Raw genomic sequence first — 22,590 nt, 5'->3', positions numbered from 1 at the left:
CGTGCCAAACAAGTGGAGCCAAATTCGTCCAAGGATAAGAGCTATGCATGAGGGAGATAATCCTTAATTTTGAAATGAATTTCTAAAGTTTATAACAGCAATTAAATATACATCCGTATTTTCAAGCTAGTAACGAAGTACTTAGCTACTGGGCTGTAGAGACTCTTTCGTGAAATAAATCATTATCGTTTTCCTGGCCACATCAAAATTGAACAAATTCGCAGTTTCTTCCATATACATGTAGATGGCTTACAATGATATACAAGATGTTCATGGTCTTCAACCAGGTGACAAACATCACATTCAGATGATAGACATTTTATTCCATTTACTTACACTTAAGTTATTATGCACGATGTTATTTTGCAACTTGTTACTAAATTCGGCAACTTCCTTATCATAAGTATGCCTTACTTTACATTTGTAGATATTTTCGACATATATTTTTCAGGTATTCCAACACGATTTTTGCCATTTACATTCATATAAAGACCTTTCAAAGTTCACATTTATAAAGATTGAGTAATTTCAGAATTGCAATATCACGAATTACATTGTCATTTAAAACAATGCAGATTGTTATGAATACATACATATTTGCATAAAAGCAATCATACTTTTCATAAGTTCAAACACCGTCTTTAAAAGTACTCACAGAGAATGTTATTTTTCCTTTTTGAAATGTTTGAAAAATGTGATATATCATGTAATTATCATTTTCATCATAAATGCCCTTGATATACAACATTCCAGTGTTTAAGACAAAGTGGTTTTGACTTCCATTGAAAAAGAGTATTGTTCAAATAAACTCTGATAAGAATTCATACTTAGTAAAACTATTGACCTCTTGCACTTTTTTTTGCACCTTTTAAAAGTTGTAAATGCTTCACCATAGAAATGTGACAGCTTTAACATTTTGAAAAGTCTCTTTGAGAAAAATAAATCATCTGATTTTATGACATCAAAAATGAATATATCCGGGGTCAATCATTTCTGATTTTAAAAATCTGACAATCCAAGAAGCTTTTGCTGCATAGAAGTTTACGTAAACTGTTATCAGCACTAAATCATACAGTGCCCCAATATGCAAGTCGCATTCGGACAAAGCCAATATTTCTGTTGGCATTCCATGCCTCTTTACAACTTGGAGAAATCGCTATAAAATCTCCTAAGACAAAATCCCAAATTCTGCAGAGTTCAGACATTTCTATTGAATATGAAAATACACAACTTTCTGCAGTACAAATAGTAATGAGGCATTTCAAGACAAACAAACATCATGAACCGTTAATAATTAGCCTTACAACAAGTAAAACTAGGGATTTCTGTCCTGTCTGGGCTATATGGGAATACTTGCAAGTTTCGAAACATACATCCGGTCCTTTTTTCCAACTTCCGGAGGGTTCCCCTATTCCTTATTCTAAAATAGCGCTATATTTAAAGCAAGCAATACAGTTCAGTAGTCTTGATCCCAGGGACAAAGTTTAAGAATCGGTGCTGCAACACACGCGGCTTCCCTGGGCTACTCCGAGAACTTAATACAAAAATTAGGCAGGTGGCATTCAGAGGCATTTCGTAGATATATTCGCATTAAGTCCTTTCGGATTTAAGGCCCTTCCCTCATGGGTAGTTCAGATATGTCTGCTGCCTTTTATCCGTTAAGTTTAAATTCATGGGCAATAACCAAATTTTCATTGACTCTGGTGCAAGTTATTGATTGGTGATATATTATTGTACATATCATTTTTGGATTTTATGGTATTTCATACCACTTCCTTATGTATGCAATCATTCCAATCCACAGTGTATAAAAATCTATATAACATATACATCAGTGTCAGTTCAGAGATGTATGTTGTCACTTAGTCTGTGTATATGTTGGTGTTGCAGTTCAGATATGTCTGCTGTTTGAGATTGTGTTCATATAAGGATCAGTTCAGATATGTCTGCTGTCCAGTTTCTCTGCATGTATACATTCTTTTTGTTGGGTGTAATTACATATGCCCAGAAGTTTCACTAGTTCTCAGTCACTTCTTTTGATAAAGATAGTATTTGTAGAGTTTATTTCTGCTTTGTTGATAATTTTGTTCATCTGCCTTGCCAGTTGCCTTTGGGTGGGCGGATCTAATTTGCAATTGGATTGTGGCCTGTTTTATTTGTAAAACCCACCTTATTTGATTGCAGGCAAGCTCTATTTCGATATTCCATTATGTGTTGTAGGGGGTCAGATTGCATAATCATACCTATGTGATACATATCTTCTTGTATTTTTGTTTCCGATTCATTCTGACCCCCACTAGCTTATTCTGTTATATAACTTCGTCATTTTCAAAATAAATGACATATTTTTATTCTCATTACTCTCCTGTTACCACTGTCTTTATCAAGTAACAAAAAGGAACATCAATTAATATATCTGGGGTCAATCATAATCTGACAATCCAAGAAGCTTTTGCTGCATATAAGTTACTTTTTATGTTAACTGCACCAATACAACCTTCATCAAATTCCCAATCGTATCTCTTGTAATTCTATCTTATCTCTTGTAATTCTATCTTGTTTTCCAAGAAGTTAAGTATTAATTTTGTAAATATTCTAAAAATTCTTTCTTCAGGATTGGGCAAAATAAATGAATTATAAACTATTTTAGATATTGTTATCATAATTTATAATGACACATTTACCTAATATAGTTCATTTTCTTCTTTTCTACACCCTCTGAATTTTCTCAAGTTTTTTTCAATTTTCCTTATTCAATCTTCGTTATTGCATTCTTATTGGTTGTGTCCATGATATGTGCCTAATGATTTAACACAGGTGTATTTTAACGCCTTGTATGAAATCGTCATCATGATAGATATTCATAAGTGAACCAGGTGATATATATACTTTTTGTATGAAATCGTCATCATCATAAATAATGATAAGTGAACTGTAGTTAATATACAATCTGTTTTATCAACAATAATGAATGAATGGTTTTCTATATATTTTTTAACGATTTTGTGTCTTGCATCAAAGTTGTACTGGTATGGGCATTATTCTAAGTTTAACTGCATCTTTGTAACCTCATTATTAGGGTAGGTTATCAAATAATTATCTTTCATAATTTGTTAATGTATCACATTCAATATTTTGTAAGTAAAGATCTAAACCAACACTATATATTTTGTTAAAACTCTACTGTGAAGTGAAAAAATAATAAACAATTCATAACATTGTCATTATAATTGCATGTCTCATCGTAATCACCTTTAATCTTGTTTACTGCATTGTTTGATCTTTTTAGACATAAACACAGCTACATTTATCATTGTAATGATCATCTCCATATATCTCGTTTTCAAGTTGCATGGTATTTATGATCATGTTAATTTCAGAATGGCGCGCTGATTTTATTGATTTTATTTGTGTTTCTTTTAGCAAATTGTCTAAAGTTAAACAAAATCTTTAATAATCACTTTAATCTGCTCTCATCTCACAACCGGTTCATAATAATCCCCTTTTCAATTTCTTCCTTTATATGCTTTCTTATTTTTTCACAGACTATTTAGTCCTCTCATAAGGAAGTACATGTATTAAGTTTCCAATAGCCATTGCCTCTTATATTTTCAGAAATTTTATAATCAAAATGCAGTTCCAAATGGTCAGGAAATCGTTCATATAAGTTTACATGTACCTTCAAAATCTGAAGGTCGACGCAGAAATATGGTTCGTGATGATTCCAGATATAGATGCAGAACCTAATCTAGTTTTGGATTATTGAACAAACAGGATGACGTCAGTTCCCCATCGTCAACTTCCCATACTTACTAGTATATATCAATATTCTAGTCTGCATATCGTGTTTATCTTTCAATTGATTCGAGTCCTGTGGGGATCCGGGTTAGAATAGGCCCTCAGTACCACTTGCTTGTCGTCAGAGGCGATTAAATGGGGCGGTTCTTCGGATGAGATCGCAAAAACCGAGGTCACGTATTACAGCAGATGTGACATGATAAAAATCCCTCCCTACTCAAAGGCCGTAAGCACCGACCATAAACCTAAATTTCGCAGCCCTTCACCGGCTATGGTTACGTCTCCATATGAGTGAAAATCTCGAGCGGGACGTTAAACAATATACGATCGATCAATCGATTCGATACACAAGAACATGCTCTACGTATGATCAGATTTTAAATCGAGGCATACTACTGACAAGTAAGTTGATTTTATAGAGATTTCAATCGTCTCCTTTAAAGTCAGCATTTCTTGAATTCCATAGCCATTATAACGATCAAATTTACAAATACAACTTGTCATTTGATTAAATAGTGTCAGACGTCTTTCATACCAATTTTTCGACCGTCCTTTAAGCACTGATTTTGACTACGGATTATTCCGTTTACCTTAGCAAGATAAAGGGCTCATGTGACCGGTCGACAGGGGATGCTTACTCCGCCTAGGCATCTGATCCCATCAAAGATTTGTCCAGGGGTCGGTGTTTGACTACTCTTAATTTTGCATTCTTTGTGGGAATTATGAAATTGATCACTGTTCGTTATCTTCACCTTTTCACTATCGCATCATGATAGTCCTTCGCTAATTCTCTTCCCACTTGAGATTCAACAATCAGCTTTTCAAAACTTATTTAAACATTTCTACACTTCAGTCACCATTTACATTCGAGGGTTGACAATTTAAATCCCCACATAAAATCAAACCATTTAAACTCAATGCATTTTTATTGATCCATGTCAATAATGTTTTTAAAAGGAATTCGCATCTTTGTTTCTGTACATTAGGAGCGTAAACATTAACTATTGTAAGAATTCGGCCAGAGAATCTAATACTGATTAACAATTTTCTACAATCAAAGGAAAAACTATGGTTCAAGACTTTGTTTCAATAAAATACTCCTCAACTATGAGCAGAGTTTGACAAACAGTGATATTTTACACTAATGTGCACTAATAAAGTTTGTTATCTGTCAATAAACTATATCAAGTATTGCGTCTATTAGCCAATCAAAACGTATGTCACGTTCTTTTATATGTATTAAGTTCTCTTGCGTTCAATGAATAAAAATATTTTGTCCATTTCCATGAATGTTTCAGATTTCTTATTCTTGTTTAGTTCCTGCAGGAACTTGTTTAGTGAGCTGGTGTTTTCGGTGTCTGGCTGGGGGCGCCTCGGTACGGATACGTTTCTCAACCGTCTCCTGTACAGCATAATCTGTCTTTAAATGTTTTGCCCTGGTTACTGAAAAGGTTCAGTAGAGAGTGAGACCGGTGTACGTCGTACTAAGCCAACACGAATACAGCACTGATTTCTCTATTTTTTCACGAAGAGCGGGATTTGCTCCGCTTTGGCTGGGATTACTTCCCTCCTACCTTCTCTGTCTCTCAGTTGTCTCGTTCTCTGATAGTTTGGCTACCAGCGCTGTTTTAAAGTTAAGGGCCTTTTCTACAACTTTAATGTTACCAAATCATAGAGCCTTGGCTTGTTGATACGCATGCTTAGCTGAGTTGTGTTTTTAACTGAATACTTTCAGGTCATGTAGAAAGGAGTTAAACATGGATTCCTCTTATCCGTGTAATGAGACCACTTTGCAGGAAATGGAGTAGTCATAGCATTCTGTAGATCCAGGGTAATGGTCTAGCTCCCGCAAACATGGCATGCCTTCTCCTTTTTTACGTGTTCTAGTCTTGTGTCCACTTGAAACACTATAGATTGAGTGTCAGTATTTGGTTGTCATTCATCCTCCCAATCCCATGATGTACGATGACTGAAGGTCAGGCTTTAAAGTCGTCACCAACTCATGCATTGAAGTATCCCATGATGAAGAGTGCTTCTTTGTTGGGTATGGTACGGACGATAGAGTCAAGGGCATCTTAGAACTGGTCCTTCTCTTCTATAGTGGTGCTCAGAGTTTGGGCGTAGGCAAATCGAAGACTATCATACAAAAACTTGTTTACGTCAATTTTGTTCAGATTACAGGTAACGACATATTTGTGACGTCATAATGAAATAGTGAATTAGTATTTCGAAGAAATGCATTCTCCTTTTAAAACCTCTGCATCGCATTTCTACCATCACCTCTACGTGTATGTGTAATAATTGTGCATGTCTGCCTCTTCCAAACTTTTGATTAACGTTCCAATAGAATATTGACGATAGCGGTGTAGAATACAGACTACATTAGTTATATCCGTTCAGGTGCCAAAAATGAATTGAGCATTCCACCTATATCACTTTCAGTCCTCTGTTGATTTGATTGAAAGTCGATTATAAAAATGTCATGAAAATCGAAATCTTATTATGTACTTCAACAGCTATCTGTACAATTTTGGTTTGCAGGTGACAGCCTTGGCTGGCATAACGGCCAACCATTTACAACGTATGACCAAGATCATGACGACAATGTATTCAGCTATGGCAACCCTAACTGTGCCATTGCGTTCTACGGAGCCTGGTGGTACGCCGGCTGTCATAGCTCAAATCTCAACGGACATTTTGGGAATACTACTTATGGTAAAGGCATCAACTGGAGTTCTATCACCGGTTTCCATTCTTCTCTATCTAAAGTAGAAATGAAAATCAAGAAGAATAGATAGGGTGTTACTTGTTACATCGTAGAGTGACGATGTCTAATACGTGTAACATTATGTAGTGGTTTGCTACTTTAATGTACTGGATGACACGTTTCCACTTTTGTTGTAGTGGATGAGATGATGTGTAGCTCCATTATCATGCTTGTTGTAGTTAATGAGATGATTACTCTTTTACAGTGGGCTCATGTAGTATTGTTGTGATTTTAAAAAGAAATTGAAACTGTTTTCGTAAATGAACTTTTATCTACTTCTAAAAATAACTGACCTGACTGTTTAGAGTATCTGGAACGGTTTGTTTTCAAACTGAAAAATAATAATATTGACTTCCATGCAAAGCTCCAGACACTGCCCATACATTATTCTAAAATGACATTACACATGAACACTGTTATTCGTCTTCTTGCAACGATTGTCTCGCTGGACATGTCATTACTGGTGATGTTGAAAATGAGGACCTGAAATTACTTAAATTGAGAGGTCCTAAATTCAGATAACCCCGGTGTTTCAATTGGTGACAGGACTTCATCTCTATTATGAACTCTGTCGAAGATCATGCCAGACGATGGGCTGAATATGAAAAACAAAAACTGGATGCCTTATCAGAATGGATAAAAAGTGTCAGAGGAATATTACAATCACGTATTATACACATCAAAACAAAAGTACGTACCATCTATCATTCTGTGTATAGTAAACCAGGAGTGATAAAAGAATTAGATATCGTACATTGGGTTACATGAGGATTATGTTTTGATTCCAGCTGACAAAGCTTGTAACAACATTGTATTTGTTTGTAAGGCTCATTTTTACAACTATTTAAAACGAACTTGGCATTAATTCCACTTTTGGTAATCATACTTATACTCCAACTTCACTTTTAAGAGATGAAATTCTTCAAAATTATGCTTCCGTTTCAAACACATTCAATACCCAACACAATGGGACGAATGAATATGAGTTTGTTTCCTTTATTAATTTCCCATAATGAAAGATGAAGATAACGAACAGTATCAATCTCATAACTCCTATAAGTAATACAAAATAGTGTGGTAAACACGGACCCCTGGATATACCATAATCTATTCTATAACAATATAGATAGTGACAGTAATGATAATAAATGTGATGATAAAAAAGACCACTAATTTTAGGGCAGCTGCCAGGGATGGGTTCCTGGCTAAGCTCCCTCGAAATTTAGCAAAAAGCGTTTCCTTATTGTGCCACGCAGGGCGCATTCTATTAATTCCTATTCTATAATGTGCTGTCAAGTATATTTATCTTTGTCTAGTATACTATAATGAATATAAATGCTATGTTATGCGTATTATATAATAATTGTTGTGTCCAAAATATTTTCTTACATACAATGTAGAATAAAATTGAATTTGTTGATTATTACAATAAAAAAAAACATCACTATCGGGTCGCTTTAATGAACATGTTTGGACAAAAGTATAGTAGGAAATTATGTTAGGTTATGAGACGGTGATGCCAGAATTTAGCGATATAAAACCTCAGCCTTGCACATTTTTTATGCGTCGTAAATTGAAGGCATTTATAAGGGGTGGATCTGTAACTCTCTGATGTAAAACTTATACGGTACCAATTTTGATGCACCAGATGCGCTTTTCGACAAATAGTGTCTCTTCAGTGATGCTTAATTCGAACTTTTGGAAATTCGAAATGACGAAAAACTTGTAAGAGCTAAAAGGAAAACTAGAGTGCCAAAAACCTGGAGCCAAATTCGTCCAAGGATCAGAGCTATGCAGGAGGGAGATATCCTTAATTTTGAAAAGAATTTCTAAATTTTATCCCAGCAATTAAATATATATCCATATTTTCAAGCTAGTAACGAAGTACTTAGCTACTGGGTTGTAGAGATCCTAGGGGACCAACAGTCCCCCAACAGAGGCTTCGACCCAGGGGTCATAATGTAAAACTTATACGGTACCAATTTTGATGCACCAGATGCGCATTTCGACAAATAATGTCTCTTCACTGATGCTTTTGACGAAATTTTGGAAATTCGAAATGAGGAAGAACTGTCCCAATATTTTTTCAGAGAGCTACAATTCTGCAGCTAGACGTGGTTTAAATCAAATATGGATTCTAAAACATTCTAAAGAACTTTCAGTAAATTTGAAATTACAAATATTTTCTCAAATCAACAACATCGGAACCTATGACTTTTCCACACTTTACATGACCATTCCTCACGATGTATTAAAGTCTAGATTGTTTGCTTCTTCAATAAAATGGAAAAGGGAAATAGTAATGTCTAGTGACATTTTTCCTTTCATCAAACACTTTTGGTTACAACAGTAAAATCGCCATATCATTTACGTCATGGACTCCAAAGGATCAATTCAGGGTAACAAAAGGGGATATACGTTGTAGTTTATGACTTTAGACAAACCAAATGCAATAAGTTGTTTTTCACATATCGCAATGCCTTCCGTATGTGTGTAGCAGATCTGGAGTTCGAAGGGTTGTTACTTCGTGTTGTGTCATTTTATTTGAGTGATGACGCTTGTGTGACCAAAGTACACTATATATTATAACCTTGAAATAGATCTTTTAAAAAATGAAAATACATAAACAACACTTTACGAATGTATAGTACAACAATGATAAATTTCATTAACGGTATTGGACGAAATATAGAATGATTGATTGATGTGTTCCGCCACACCCAATAATTTTCAGTTATATGGTGCCAGAATTATTGTAAATCAAATATGGATTCTAAAAACGTCTAATGAACTTTTAGTATATTTGAAATCGCAAAACCTTTCTCAAATCAACAACATCAAAACGTATGATTTTTCAACACTTTCCACGACCATTCTTCACGATAAATTCAAGACTGGACTTTTTGACATCATAGGCAGTTGCTTTATCAACAAAAATGGAAAACAGAAACATTCGTATTTAGTAATCAGCTATCAAAAAAATAAGTTGTTAAACACCACTCTGAATCCACGCACAAGTACTCTGAAGTTGAAATAAAAAATATTCAGTAGTGTCACATTGACAATATCTTCGTAGTCTTTAGTGATCAGGTCTTCCAGCAGTGTGTTGGAATACTCATTGGTACGAATTGTGCTCCTTTGTTAGTCGACCTGTTTTTATATTCTTATCAAGCAGAGTTTATTCAAAAGCTTGTACATCAAAAGAAAAAATCTCTTGTGGCCTTCAACTCAACATTTAGATATATCAATGACGTTCAATAATCATTTTCTTTCATATGTCGATTCTTAACTTAAGACAGACACAACAGTGTCTTTAACATCTGCTTTATTCCACGGAGTTCTCCACATCTACTTCGTACTTTTTTTCTAATGAAAGTGGATATTAACGGAAAACTAACAATTCAACTTTATGACAAACTTCTCCATCGTCATCTTCCCATATTTATGTAGCAATATTCCATTATCACCTGCATATGGTGTTTATATCTCTCAACTGATTCGATACATAAGAGATTGTTCTGCGTAAGATCAGTTTTTAAATCGAGGCAAGCTACTGACAAACAAGTTGATGGTAGAGGGGTTTCAACAGTCTCGTTTAACGTCAGCATTTCGCCAATTCTATGGTCGCTATAATGGTCTAGTTTACCTATATAACCTATCATTGGGTCAAATGCTGTTTGAATTGTTTCATACCGATTGTTAGGCCGTTCTTGGTACACTGATTTTGACTACGGATTACTCCGTTTTCATGATCAAGACATAGGGCTCACGGTGGGTTTGAGCGGTGGAAAGGGGGTGCTTATTCCTCCTAGGCGCCTGATCCCATCTCTGGCATATCCAGGGGTCCGTGTTTGCCCAACTCTTTATTTTGTATTCCTTGTGGGATTTATAAGATTGTTCACTGTTCGTTATCTTCTACTTTCATGGGAGTAAGATTTGAAGCCCTTCACTAGTCTTGCTGACGTCTCTATATGAGTGAAACATTCTCGAGAAGGACTTAAACAATATACAATTAATCAAACCACTAACATTGGTATATAGGATACAATTTAACATTTAACAGAAATACTCAAAAACGTACACATACATGGACACATAATATGATAAACATTATATATCAATGTAGTAAAAAATCTGAGATATTATATAGATTGGAGTGTATATTAAGGAGGGCAGACTAGTTCGTATGTATTTAGAATTTGCAAAAACAAACATAAAATTGCGTGTTTTAGCACTCCATCGTTAAAAGTTTGAAAACGAAACAAAATTCAGTACCAGGTGAAGGCTATTTTAAAAGTTAATGGAATTAAAGAAACACGAACATGAAGCCCGTTAGATGTAAGGTAAATGTCTTCTTTTAACTTCTGCTTTGAACATACAGCTAACAATATATGAATAATAATTATGGAATTCAATTTCCTAAACTTTTTAATATCAAAATTACTATATACTAGAAGAATTTAGAGTAGGATTTCAATTTTCCTTGTTGAATCAAAATTAGATTTTCAAAAATGATATTTAGTTTACAAAACTTTTCAAAGATTTTAGAAAACATCAATATCTTGAAAATTCAATACACTGAATTACTTGTATATGTCAAGGTGTTAAAACTTTTCAATGAATTTTAAATACAAGAAGAGAGAAGAGGTCCATGGGCCACATTTCCCACATGAACTACTGTATTTTCTTCCCATTTTTAATTTCTTTTGTCACACACACACACACACACACACCACTTGTGTTCGCACGTTGAAAAGAATTGGCGGTGACTGAAAAGCGATCATATTATCTGTGTTCTGTGTCTAGTGAAGTCTGTTCCTATAACATCCTGCCTTAGTGTATTCCGTGTCTAGCGTATTCTGCATGTATGGAATCATATACAGGTTTTCCTGCATTGATCACCTGCTGTACCAGCATAAGGGAATATTCGTAGTCCTGTTTACACATTGTGTCGAGGAGAACCTTCCGCGTAGGAAGTGTGTACATGGCAACTCCCGCCAGTTTCTGAACTAACCACGTGTCATGTTTTGCCATGGTCCGGCTATACACATCTGCGGCTATTCCTGATGTCTTTTGGCCATCAGAACTCTTAGAAAGTCTATCCATGAATTCAAGAATAAGTTCCAATGCTCTGTGGAGCCTCAACAGCGCCATTGTTCCTGGTCTCTGAGCTGAGTTCAACTCGTGGAGCACCATAGCCCCGACTGTGTTATACGAGTGGCCGTCTTTCTGACCAAGACGGGTAATTACATCGATTTTCCCCTCCAAATCCTTGGCCACAAAATAAAATACGGTTCCGCAAAGTCTGAAAAACCTGAAATACATACTTGCTATTTAGCATATCATTATTTATTTTGATTGTCAGTGTACTATTTTCTAAAACAGTTTCGTTACAGCTTATAAGATTAGATGTACTTGAAACACATACTCCGAATGATGAGTTTGACCGTCCATTACCAAAGAAAAACAAAAGGTCCATGGGCCACATCGATCACCTAAGCAACATAGAAATTTACTTTCCAATTATGGTCCACTTTGGTCTCACTACATTAAAATTCTAGTAATTTGATTTTAACATATTGTAGAGAATATGATTTAATGTAAAACTTTGAACTCCTATTGTGGTCTCTTCTTAACTCCAGGGATAATGATGTGGACAAAATTTAATCCCCACGGCATCAGGATACTTGTTATCAATTGATATCTTAAACCATGCCATACTATCACGGTTTTTCAAAGGGATGATGTTCAAAAAGTTGTACCATAAAGAGGCGAAGATAACGAACAGTGATCAATCTCATAACTCCTATAAAGGTGAAGATAACGAACAGTGATCAATCTCATAACTCCTATAAAGGTGAAGATAACGAACAGTGATCAATTTCATAACTTCTATAAAGGTGAAGATAACGAACAGTGATCAATCTCATAACTCCTATAAAGGTGAAGATAACGAACAGTGATCAATTTCATAACTTCTATAAAGGTGAAGATAACGAACAGTGATCAACCTCATAACTCCTATAGGGAATACAAAATAGAGAGTTTGGCAAACACGGACCCCTGGATATACCAAAGGTGGGATCAGGTGCCTAGGAGGAGTAAGCATCCCATGCATTCCAATATAGAAATTGAAACTCTTTTGTGGCCTCTGAGGTAATTGCGTGGACAGTTGAACTAATTGAGAATGCTTACATATCCAATATATCACCCTTGTGACTTTTGAGAAGAATTTTCAAAAGAATTTCTATTCCTACGTAATTTTTAAACTCATTTCGTGGTCCATCCCAGCCCTTGAAATACTGTACCTTTGTGGTTCTTAAGAAAAAAAACTTTCAAAGAAGTTTAGTATACATTCCTATATTAAACCTTGTACCCCTAATGTGGCCATACACGTGGACCATGATGTGAAATAAACTTGAATCTACTCTACATGAGGATGTTTGTGTTTTGGTTTGACACACTGTATCGTTGTGGTTAATGAGATTGTCTTATTTGTATTAATCAAGAGAAGATATTGGAAGAATTTATTCTACTATTACATAATCAAACGTCAAGCATCAAGTGAAAATCACGGAAATTTTCGGCTATGACCTTAAAATGATAACAGGGAGGTTTGATGTCATGGTAGGCGTCATCACGATAACGAATCCTCACTGACTCTGATACAGCCTTGAGCGCCATGCAAAGGAAAAAAATTGTGTCACTTTCTCACAAATGGTGCCGCCCCTATGCTAGTTTTCGAATGGAACGTAAATTAAACAACCAACAACTATGATATGTTGCATTTGTTTCTACTTTAATTAACAGCAGTATTTATATTTTAGCACCTTGTATGGTGAAGTAAGAACACTAGCCTATTTCATAGCTGTGCTAAATTGTGAAAATCTCTACATATCATCATACATAGAAGAAGTGGCAAATCATGATAGCCAAATAACTCCGCCGAAGTTTAAATTCGCTGACAGGAGTACACAAACATGTATAAGTAAACATACACTATATAAAATTTTCTGCCCTTGTCGTGGCCTTCCACCGGTCCAAATCTACTCCACATCATGGGACATGGAGATACCTGTGCAATACTTTGACAAATTACAACTTTGTAGTTCTTGCTAAAACCTAGTTCATTTTTTTTTTCTTATTTATTGCTATGTAATAATTTGAACTCCTATCTAGACCCCAGGCCTGGAGGTTACAAAACTTTTACTAACTTTGAGCAAGCTTTGAAACGTAAACGGAAAAACCTTGAGAATATATTCTATTTGAGTGCGAAAATGATTTTATACAAGTTTTATAACCTTCACTTTTGAGTATGAGTACGAGTTAGAGCACAGAGTTTGAGTATGAAAACGTGCTCAAAAAAGTTGGATAGCCTCCCGGCCAGAGGTCACAATTTAAACAAAATCAAATCTACACTTTCAAATATAAATTTCCGTTTTTATGGTGCAGTGATCCTTGAGAAGATTTTTAAACATCATAGCCTATTTTCGCTTTATTCAAAGGTACACATGTACTAATGATTTATTATGTATTTTCCTCAGTGTACGTATTTGACCCTCGATGTATAAATATACAACCAAATGGAATAGTGTTCGATGGTATGCATTTTATTGAGTGTAAAGGGGGGAAATAAATAACTTTGTAAAATGAAAAGGAAAAATTTATGTCCAGTGGTCAAGTGCCTGTAGTAACAAAGGTCTTTCGAAGAACCAGCACAACCATTAGAGCCCGTTCTTAAAGAAATTGGGGAAAGGAAACGTTCAGTCTGAGTCGAAGACCAGGCAGAAAGTACACGTTTCTTTATATAAATGTCTCAAACCTCAACTTTTCATTATGCAAATGATGGATCCATAGTATACATTGTCTTTTCTTCTCATATGATGTGACGTCAAAATTATTGATTTTTGTGGTCTTGAATACAAAAGAGTTCCACATCATGACAGCCTCTATAGATGGCGGGAAGTTCAATTTTTAACGTTTTGATTGATTGATTGTATCTTGCTTAAAGTCTCGCTCGAAAATGTTTCACTCATATGGAGGCGTCACCAAGACCGGTGAATGGCTTCAAATTAGTCCTATACTCGGCACTTACGGCAATTGAGCAGTGAGGGTTCTTTAGCGTGCCACACCTACTGTGACGCGGGACATCCGTTTTAAATACGGTCATCTCCGAGGACCCGTGTAATTCACACCTGATGCCGAGCGTTTGGCGATGGAACTGTCAATCCCTGTTTTAAGGACTAAGGTCTGTCGTGGCCGGGATTCGAACCCCGGCCTTCCGCATGCGGGGCGAACCCTCTAACCTCTATGCCACCGCGGCGGTAACGTTTCGAAATTAGTACTGAAGCTTATCTAGGCCATATATCAACAGAATAGTGTGACAAATTTTTATTATATAATTCATCCTATCATTTATTATGTAACTGTTTTGGGTTGCCTTTCCCTTTAACAAAGCTGCAGAAACGCGTGTCAGATCCCACTGCTGTCAGCTAAATAAGAGGAACAAACTGATTAGAATTGCAGATAGTTGTACTACGGTCTAGGAGTGCGAAATTTATGATCTTGCATCAGATTCTGAACGCAAGCACCAGGAGGAAAACATTGTTAATCTCACTATGCTTTATTGTAAATTGATCCCCTGGCCGAAAAACAACACTGAAAATCTGATCATTTGAGGAATATATATTGGAAAACACACAATAAACGACGAAAACTGACAAAATTCTCTGGGCAATCGACACGCAGCCTTGCCTCTTCAAATCCCGGAGCTAAGGTGATATATTCGTTGTCCCCGCTTCCGATTAAAAGGGAGCGGGTCCCTTGGCAATTCGCCCCTATTATAATTTTGACACCCAATTTTACTACACTCCCTCCACTTTGAGAAGGAATGTCCCAATTCAAAAATAGAAAGACCCTTCTCTGATAAATTTATCTGAAAAACTTATCAATATGATTACCCCATCTGGCCTGTGTTGAAAACCGCACATTAAAACAAAACACAGATCAAATTAATTCTGTAATGGACATATATAAATTTTACTTTAAAATTGACTAGATTTTAACAGTTCAAAATATGGTCACACAGAATTAATTTGATCTAAGTGATTTTCTATAAAGCGAGCATATTAACTCACAAACAGGACAACTTCAAAGACTACATGCATACAATAACCACAGTGCTGCGCTCGACAAAACACGCCCGCTCGTCTTGAGAATTCGCGGGTAAAAAAGACAGCGTAGCACGTGCAATATTTTAGGACTCCAAGCCCGACCAGAAATCCTAAAATCCACCCCACTCCAAATCACTATATTCCTCCCCCATTTTGAGGAAGAATGTTCCAATTCTGACAAGTTTAACCTGCAGCACTGTAGCTTACAATAGATACATACAATCTTGCCAAACAAGAAATGAATTTCACCTATAATTTACAGTATAGTAAACTTTACTTTATAAAATCACAACGCTTTAACAGTCCAAAAGAAGTTCACAACACAGAATGTGATATCACACACCACGTCACATGAAATTCACGAACAGGAAAGTCACATTACAGAGTCACATTCGGTCACGAACTTCGTCACTTGACAGGTATCATCGTGGACAGGTACATCAGGACAAACACCACAGAGGACATCACAACTTCCAGGACAGCAGATGGAACAATATAAGGAAAAGCCCCCGCTTACCAACGGCGGGATTACACAGACCAAGCTGTTGTTCCCCACATTTCGGGGTCCTGTCAGCATGGAGGAGTTTACACCTCTCACATGGCTCATTTTCTTTTGTACTCCTTTTGCGATGACTGAATCTGGGTTGCCCCTAGTTCACTGCCAGTCGAACCTGGGCTGCACAACCATCACCAAATGATCAATGAGAACTCGCAAAGCCACTAGCAACAAAACAATTCCGTTCATTACTTTGAAGTTTATCAGAGGGAATCATTTCAGTCTGAGAGACCACTCCTATCCCACCAACCATCAGCGACCCTGACCAAGCCGGGCAAAGACACAATCCCGCATGCGCAGGGACATCCCCAGTACACCCAGATACAACACAGCCATCATCGGACGATCACACAGTGGTACAGGTGCCTTGGGGACAGACTCCTCAGAGAACTGATAGGCTACTGCTTCAGTAAACAAACAAGTAAACAAGTAGGCTGGGGTATCTGTAATGATTAGACTGTGCCCCTTGGCAACAGTCTCTAACACTACCATTGAAGCTTGCATACTTTTACTCTCGCATGGAAAACCTACACAGACCTTATCAAAAACCTCAACGCATGCGTAGATCCCTGCCTGGAACAACCCAGACTCCCCAACACTACATTGGAAAACATATTCACTCCCAGACTCATGCTGACCTTCAGACAATGTGGAGGGACATTTTGCTCAACAGTTATGTCAACCTCAAACCCCAGAGAATACCTAGAGTTACCCCGAGAAGTCATATCACTATGGCAACCGACATGTAGTAAAATAAAATTTAAAATTAAGAATGGAAATTGAAGTGTACTGACAAACAAGTTGATGTTACAGGGGTTTCATCAGTCTCAATTAAAGTCAGCATTTCAAAAATTCTATATTGTTATAATGATCTAGTTTGTCAATAAGGCCTATCATTGGGTCAAATGCTGTCTGACGTGTTTCATACCGATTGTTAGGTCGTTCTTGACACATTGAATGACTTTGATTACGAGTTACATGTACTCTGTTTACCTAAGATATAGGGCTCACAGCGGGTGTGACAGAGGATTACTTATCCTATGCACCCGATCCCATGGTTTCTGTGAACTCTTCGCTTCAATATCATGGCTATCGCCGTGTTTATTACAAACATACAATGATCTTAGAACAAGGATTATGTTGTCCTAAAGTTAGGATGAACTTATGGCGAGGCTTAGAGAAACTGACTTAAGACTAGGACGTGCCCTAAGACAAACGTCCAAAGATAGCTTCGTGAACATGCCAGTAGATCTCTTACAAAGTTTCTGTACTTCACTAATATCGGGCTTCAAATCTCCTAGAAACATCCCCACCTTCCTCACTCTCAGGCTTTGAAGCTAGAGATTTTCTAACAGTAAACAACCTGGTATTGGAATAAAATGAAGTGACGCCATCTCGAATGATTTGGAACACCTTTTTCGTACATACAAAGAAAGTTGCAATAAAGAATCCTTGTAAAGCATTGAAGAAAATAAACAAATACCATAACGCCTGACTATTGGTTGCCGCTGCCGAGAAACCAAAACACCAAGTCAACCCCATCACGACCGACAGCTTGATGTAAATAAGTAATTTGCAAGTGTTCTTTCTCTTCAGAATCCGGGAAGTTTTCTTGGATGACATGTGTATACTTATGGCAGCTATAAAGAAGAAAACAAAATTTGAAAACAAAAGAATTGCGATGGGAACCAGAAAGAAGACAAGTAGACCGCTGCTATTTGAAATCCAACAGACTCCATCACCATATCCGGGTTTAAAACTTGAATCCGAAGTATACTCAACCGAGGCTGCAGATCCAACTATAATAACAGCACCCAACCAAGCATAGAGCCAGTAGAGTCGCATGCGCTTTGAAGACGTCCCCTTTTCACCCAATTTAGTAAACCCTGTTGAAAATGTGAAAAATATGTCGAACGACATCACATTCATCCAGAAGAAAGCAGCTAGGAAAGCAAAGTGCGTTACAATAGATAGGGCCTTACATAAACTTTGGTTTTTCATCTCGAAGATAAATGGCGCTACCAAATGGAACAATTGCGCAACGAACAAGGATGTCATCAAGCACATAAGGTTTTTGCCGGGAACATTTTGCAGCTTGGGGGAACAAACGTAAACAATCAAACACACTAGCAGACACATTAATGACAAAATTCCACCAACAAAAGACAACAAACTCTCTTCTTTTGAAAAATAGATTGCCAGTTTTGTGTAAGTTATTTGATCATCAATTTCCGTTCCGTTTATGCAAACGTATGCATCGCTTTCATTTTCTGAGAGCGTAAAATCATGCATCGTTCTGTTGAGGGAGAACACAAAAATTGTAGTGGAATTGATTAATTCAAACTCATTTTGGCGAAAAATTCGAGAGAGGCATGGTGAGGTATCATTTTGGTCGTTAGTAAACACCTCTTTCAATAAGCATTTACCATTTTGATAAACAAACGAAGGTTTGCACAGTATCTTAAAACACTGCCCTGTCAAAGGATCCAGAAGATGATCCGTGCTACAGACATTAGATAGTGAACTCGAAGATGACCCCACCAATATATGCCGGAAGCGCGTCTCTCTCATCTCCTTTTTCAAATTGAGATCAAATAGAATTCTGTAACTAAAGCGGTAATTATCTCTAATTGGTCTACGAGGAATTAACTGTGTATCCTTCATGATACACGTTAAGTTTGATTCTAAATAACTTTGACATTTCGCGCAATAGATATTTCTAAAGACAATCTTCAGTCCAAACAGAGGCACGTAATATCCGTATTTACATAACGTCATCAATGTTTCGTTCTGACACGCCGTCACATTAGAAGTAATTGGAAAACAAGTCCGCGGTTTCTGGATTTCTTCTGGAGGCAAGTATGTCACGTGACAATTGGAATCATTATTTAATGAGGATACGGACAAATTCGCCGGAATGGAATATAGCCAATGACACTGGATTACTGGATTCCATATGACGTAATCATCAAAATTACATAAAGCACAATACATGTTTTTATACAGATATCCCGAACTCGGACCAGTAGACGGGTGGTCGAACACATCGTTCTCGGCTTCACATTTCTCTTTAAGATATGAATCAGTGCCAGAAGGACATGAATTCACAATGTAAATGAAATTTTCGAAGTCAATATCATCTCTAAACTCACATGAAAATTTTGGAATTGCTTTGTTTTCAACTGTGTGATTGTTCCTGTAGTCATGACAACAGTCCCCGTATATTAAGCAATCAGAATCACACTGACAGTTGTCCAGAGTTGAAGAATCGGATCCCCACTGGCACTGGTACCTCTCCGGACAGTACGCGTATCTCAGAAAAATGACGGGAAAATATTCCGTATTCAATTCACACAACACATACTGCACTGAGCAGAATGTAAGAGCAATGAAACGCGCTGTGTTCATTTTCCAAGATTTGTAAACGAACGGGGAAATTGCTACATGATGAATATAGTTAGTCAAGGAGCTCCAGTGGGTTTATATATACAGTGTACAGACTGTGGACAAAAGTATTCGCACGGGCGATGGCGGCCATTTTGTTTATCGAAAACGCTTGACGGTAAACAAACATGTTTTTGGAGTGTCTGAACAGGACAAATAACTTGTAAATGCAAAAATATTGTAAATAAACAATATCTATTCATTGTAATGTGATCCAATGTTTTTAACAAAGAGGAGGATAAAAGCCTGTTTCCCGAATATGATCAAAGGCCAATTGTTTGATTTTCTTTATTAACAAAATGAAGCACAACAACCTGTTCAAAGGTATAAACTATCAAATGTCCATTCAACCCATATTCAATTCCACATTTCTAATCATCTCAATGATCATTATTACTGAAATCAAATGTATCGCTTGCCTCTAAATCAGATACTGTATTTGTATGCTAAATCATCCTGTAAAACAATATTGGAAAACAAAAGTAAAAGAAGACAGAAACTATTTGATTGATAGGGGAAATATCTACTTTGATCTGCATTAATGTTGTTTTATGATATCCTAAATTGCCTGTACCGTCTCATACTAAGTGTAGGATTACTAAAGATGTAGTCATGAATAAACCCGTATCTTCTTTGGTGAATGAACTCCTGGTGAAAACATCTACTCGAAGCAAGGACAGGGAACCTGACCAGTAGCTGTGCGTCTCTAGCATTTACAGATCGTAAAGCCAGGAACAGGGAACCTGACCGGTAGCTGTGTGTCTCTGTAGCATTTACAGATCGTATCAATATTACAGATTTCGAGTTTATACGTTATCACAAGATTAAAATTTGAAATTCGGCGGTAGATTTCTTTTTTTAAAAAGGGGGGGGGGAGTACAGACATTTAAATGCATATATTGTGAAAGGTTGCATATTCACTCGATATATCATATTAGGTTTTGGAGTAGCTGTTTGTTGTTTACCACTCGTAACAACACTTTTAATACAAATTTTAAAACATGGATGCACAGGTTGGTACTGTTGTAATAATTAAAAATATAAAATTCCTTTAAAAATAAACGACTTGTAACTTTTCTATGCTATTCAAAAGTTGAAATATAATAACCCTCACCCATATAACTGTGTACAAAGAACCAGAGCCATGAATAGCCAAAAATGGCCCTTAGTCAGAACATGATATTATTCTCGGGGACGGAAGCCAATAATATCTTTTTTTTTCAAATATGTGATCCTTTTTCCGATATCTTTTCATTTTGTTTAGTTATTGACGTTCAAAGTACCCATTGTTTTGGCCAGATTGTTATTGACGTTGCAATTTTGCAATGTAAGGTCACAATTTTACAACGTTTCAAGTACTTTTACGTGAAAGTTCTCTAGGTATAAAAGTGAAACAAAAACACTATCCAGTGCAATTTAATTATAATATTGTAAATATTTAAATCTGTCTATGTTAATTCTATATCAAAACACACACCTATATAGTATACTCGTACATCTCTTTCTCCTCTCTCTGTTTGTCTCCTTCCCTCCCTTTATATTTTTTAAATTTTTATATATGCAACCATTCAACAGATTTAAAGTAATATTAATTCAGTACCTCTTTACTTAGCTTTGTTATTTAAGTATGACATAAAGATAAACCCAATTCCAATATTTTAACTGTATAACCATTTATTGCACATACCGATAAAAAAAATTTAAGGGGGGGGGGGACATCTTAAAATGTACACGAAAACACGGTGGATCCAACCGTTGACTTACGAATAAGATCTATTGACCTATGTATGTGCGTTTCAATATTACATTTAGTTTATGTTGCATATTGATCACTTCTTTTAACAATCTTTTATAAGTTTGCGGGTTTTTATTTTTATTATTTGTTTGGGTGGTGTTATTATCCCGCATGTACATGTACACACGCCGAAAACAGTAATAGCCAGACTTTGGACAGCGGCGTTATTTCAGACGCACTTTGCTACATGTACAACTTTGGACAGTGAGTAAACATTTTAATCCTATGTTTCACACTTTTATTTGTGTTTTGCTATATAGGGATTTACGTTTATGATGAGTGTGTGTGTGTGGGGGGGGGGGGGGGGGGGGGGGGCAATCGGATCACGCGCTCGTCTTTTTCCGTAACCGGTAAGAAGACTCGGACGTGGATCGGCGCAAGAATTGCATCAAATCGATGCATTTCTTCGCCGGAAGCGCGCCAGTGGATGAGAGTTAAAAGGCCAGAACCGTATGTAAAAGAAAAAAGTCAAAATCAGCAAAAGATAGAGATAATCTCTATATGCGTTCACTGAAATTTTCGTGATCCATATGGGCACCGCCATTTATTTTTTATTACCTGCTTCAACAGTTATTCGTGTTTTATTTTGAATGCCAATAATAGAAGACTCTAACGTGCAATTCGTAATTTAAACACTCAGTTTGTTCAAAGTGAATAATATAATTATCATTGTAACAAGTTTTAGCAAATAAATACATATAAAACCGTAATACGACTAAATAGATGAACGAGTTCATGAGTTTCTTTGAATAAGAATATCAATCTCCCACCAGAGGGCGTATTACGCTATGCTACAACACCTCTGTCAACGTCTGAATGTCAAGATTCTTGGCAAAACTTACTTTTACCTATTACATCATATAAACAATAATACAAGTTTAAGTTTTAAGCTTTAAATCTTAAAGTAGGTTCACAAAAACAACAAATTCCATGACTATTCTAGTATTATTGAATAATGAATATCTATATAAACCTTTAAATTCGCCCAGGTGTCTCATATTTACCATCTTCTGTTTTTAAAAAATTCAGACAAGTGTTTGATTTGGTTAGATATGAT

General features: G+C 36.3%; 3 protein-coding genes across 3 annotated transcripts in view; 1 reads left to right on the top strand and 2 right to left on the bottom strand.

Moving 5' to 3' along the window:
• LOC125662258 (microfibril-associated glycoprotein 4-like) overlaps nucleotides 1-7,205 on the top strand; it is a 29,999-nt gene extending 22,794 nt beyond the window's left edge. Inside the window, exon 7 of the mRNA XM_048894456.2 lies at nucleotides 6,340-7,205. Coding sequence (XP_048750413.1) covers nucleotides 6,340-6,596 — 257 coding nt within the window. The 3' untranslated portion in view covers nucleotides 6,597-7,205. The remainder of the gene's footprint in view (nucleotides 1-6,339) is intronic.
• Nucleotides 7,206-10,595: 3,390 nt separating this feature from the next.
• The window catches only part of LOC125660803 (ceramide-1-phosphate transfer protein-like), a 26,927-nt gene continuing 14,932 nt past the window's right edge, over nucleotides 10,596-22,590 (bottom strand). Inside the window, exon 2 of the mRNA XM_048892619.2 lies at nucleotides 10,596-11,879. Coding sequence (XP_048748576.2) covers nucleotides 11,399-11,879 — 481 coding nt within the window. The 3' untranslated portion in view covers nucleotides 10,596-11,398. The remainder of the gene's footprint in view (nucleotides 11,880-22,590) is intronic.
• On the bottom strand, nucleotides 15,236-20,549 carry LOC130051223 (adhesion G protein-coupled receptor E3-like). The gene has a single exon (XM_056152770.1). It carries the CDS (start codon nucleotides 19,700-19,702, stop codon nucleotides 17,570-17,572), a length of 2,133 nt encoding a protein of 710 aa, XP_056008745.1. The 5' UTR covers nucleotides 19,703-20,549; the 3' UTR covers nucleotides 15,236-17,569.

The sequence above is a fragment of the Ostrea edulis genome, chromosome 1, assembly GCF_947568905.1.
Source record: "Ostrea edulis chromosome 1, xbOstEdul1.1, whole genome shotgun sequence".
NCBI classification, from domain to species: Eukaryota; Metazoa; Mollusca; class Bivalvia; order Ostreida; family Ostreidae; genus Ostrea; species Ostrea edulis.
This window is presented reverse-complemented; position numbering and strand designations above follow the sequence as displayed.

What these genes read in the sequence shown, in the direction of transcription:
- LOC130051223 (XM_056152770.1), bottom strand. Translation starts at nt 19,702, where the DNA reads ATGAACACAGCGCGTTTCATTGCTCTTACATTCTGCTCAGTGCAGTAT.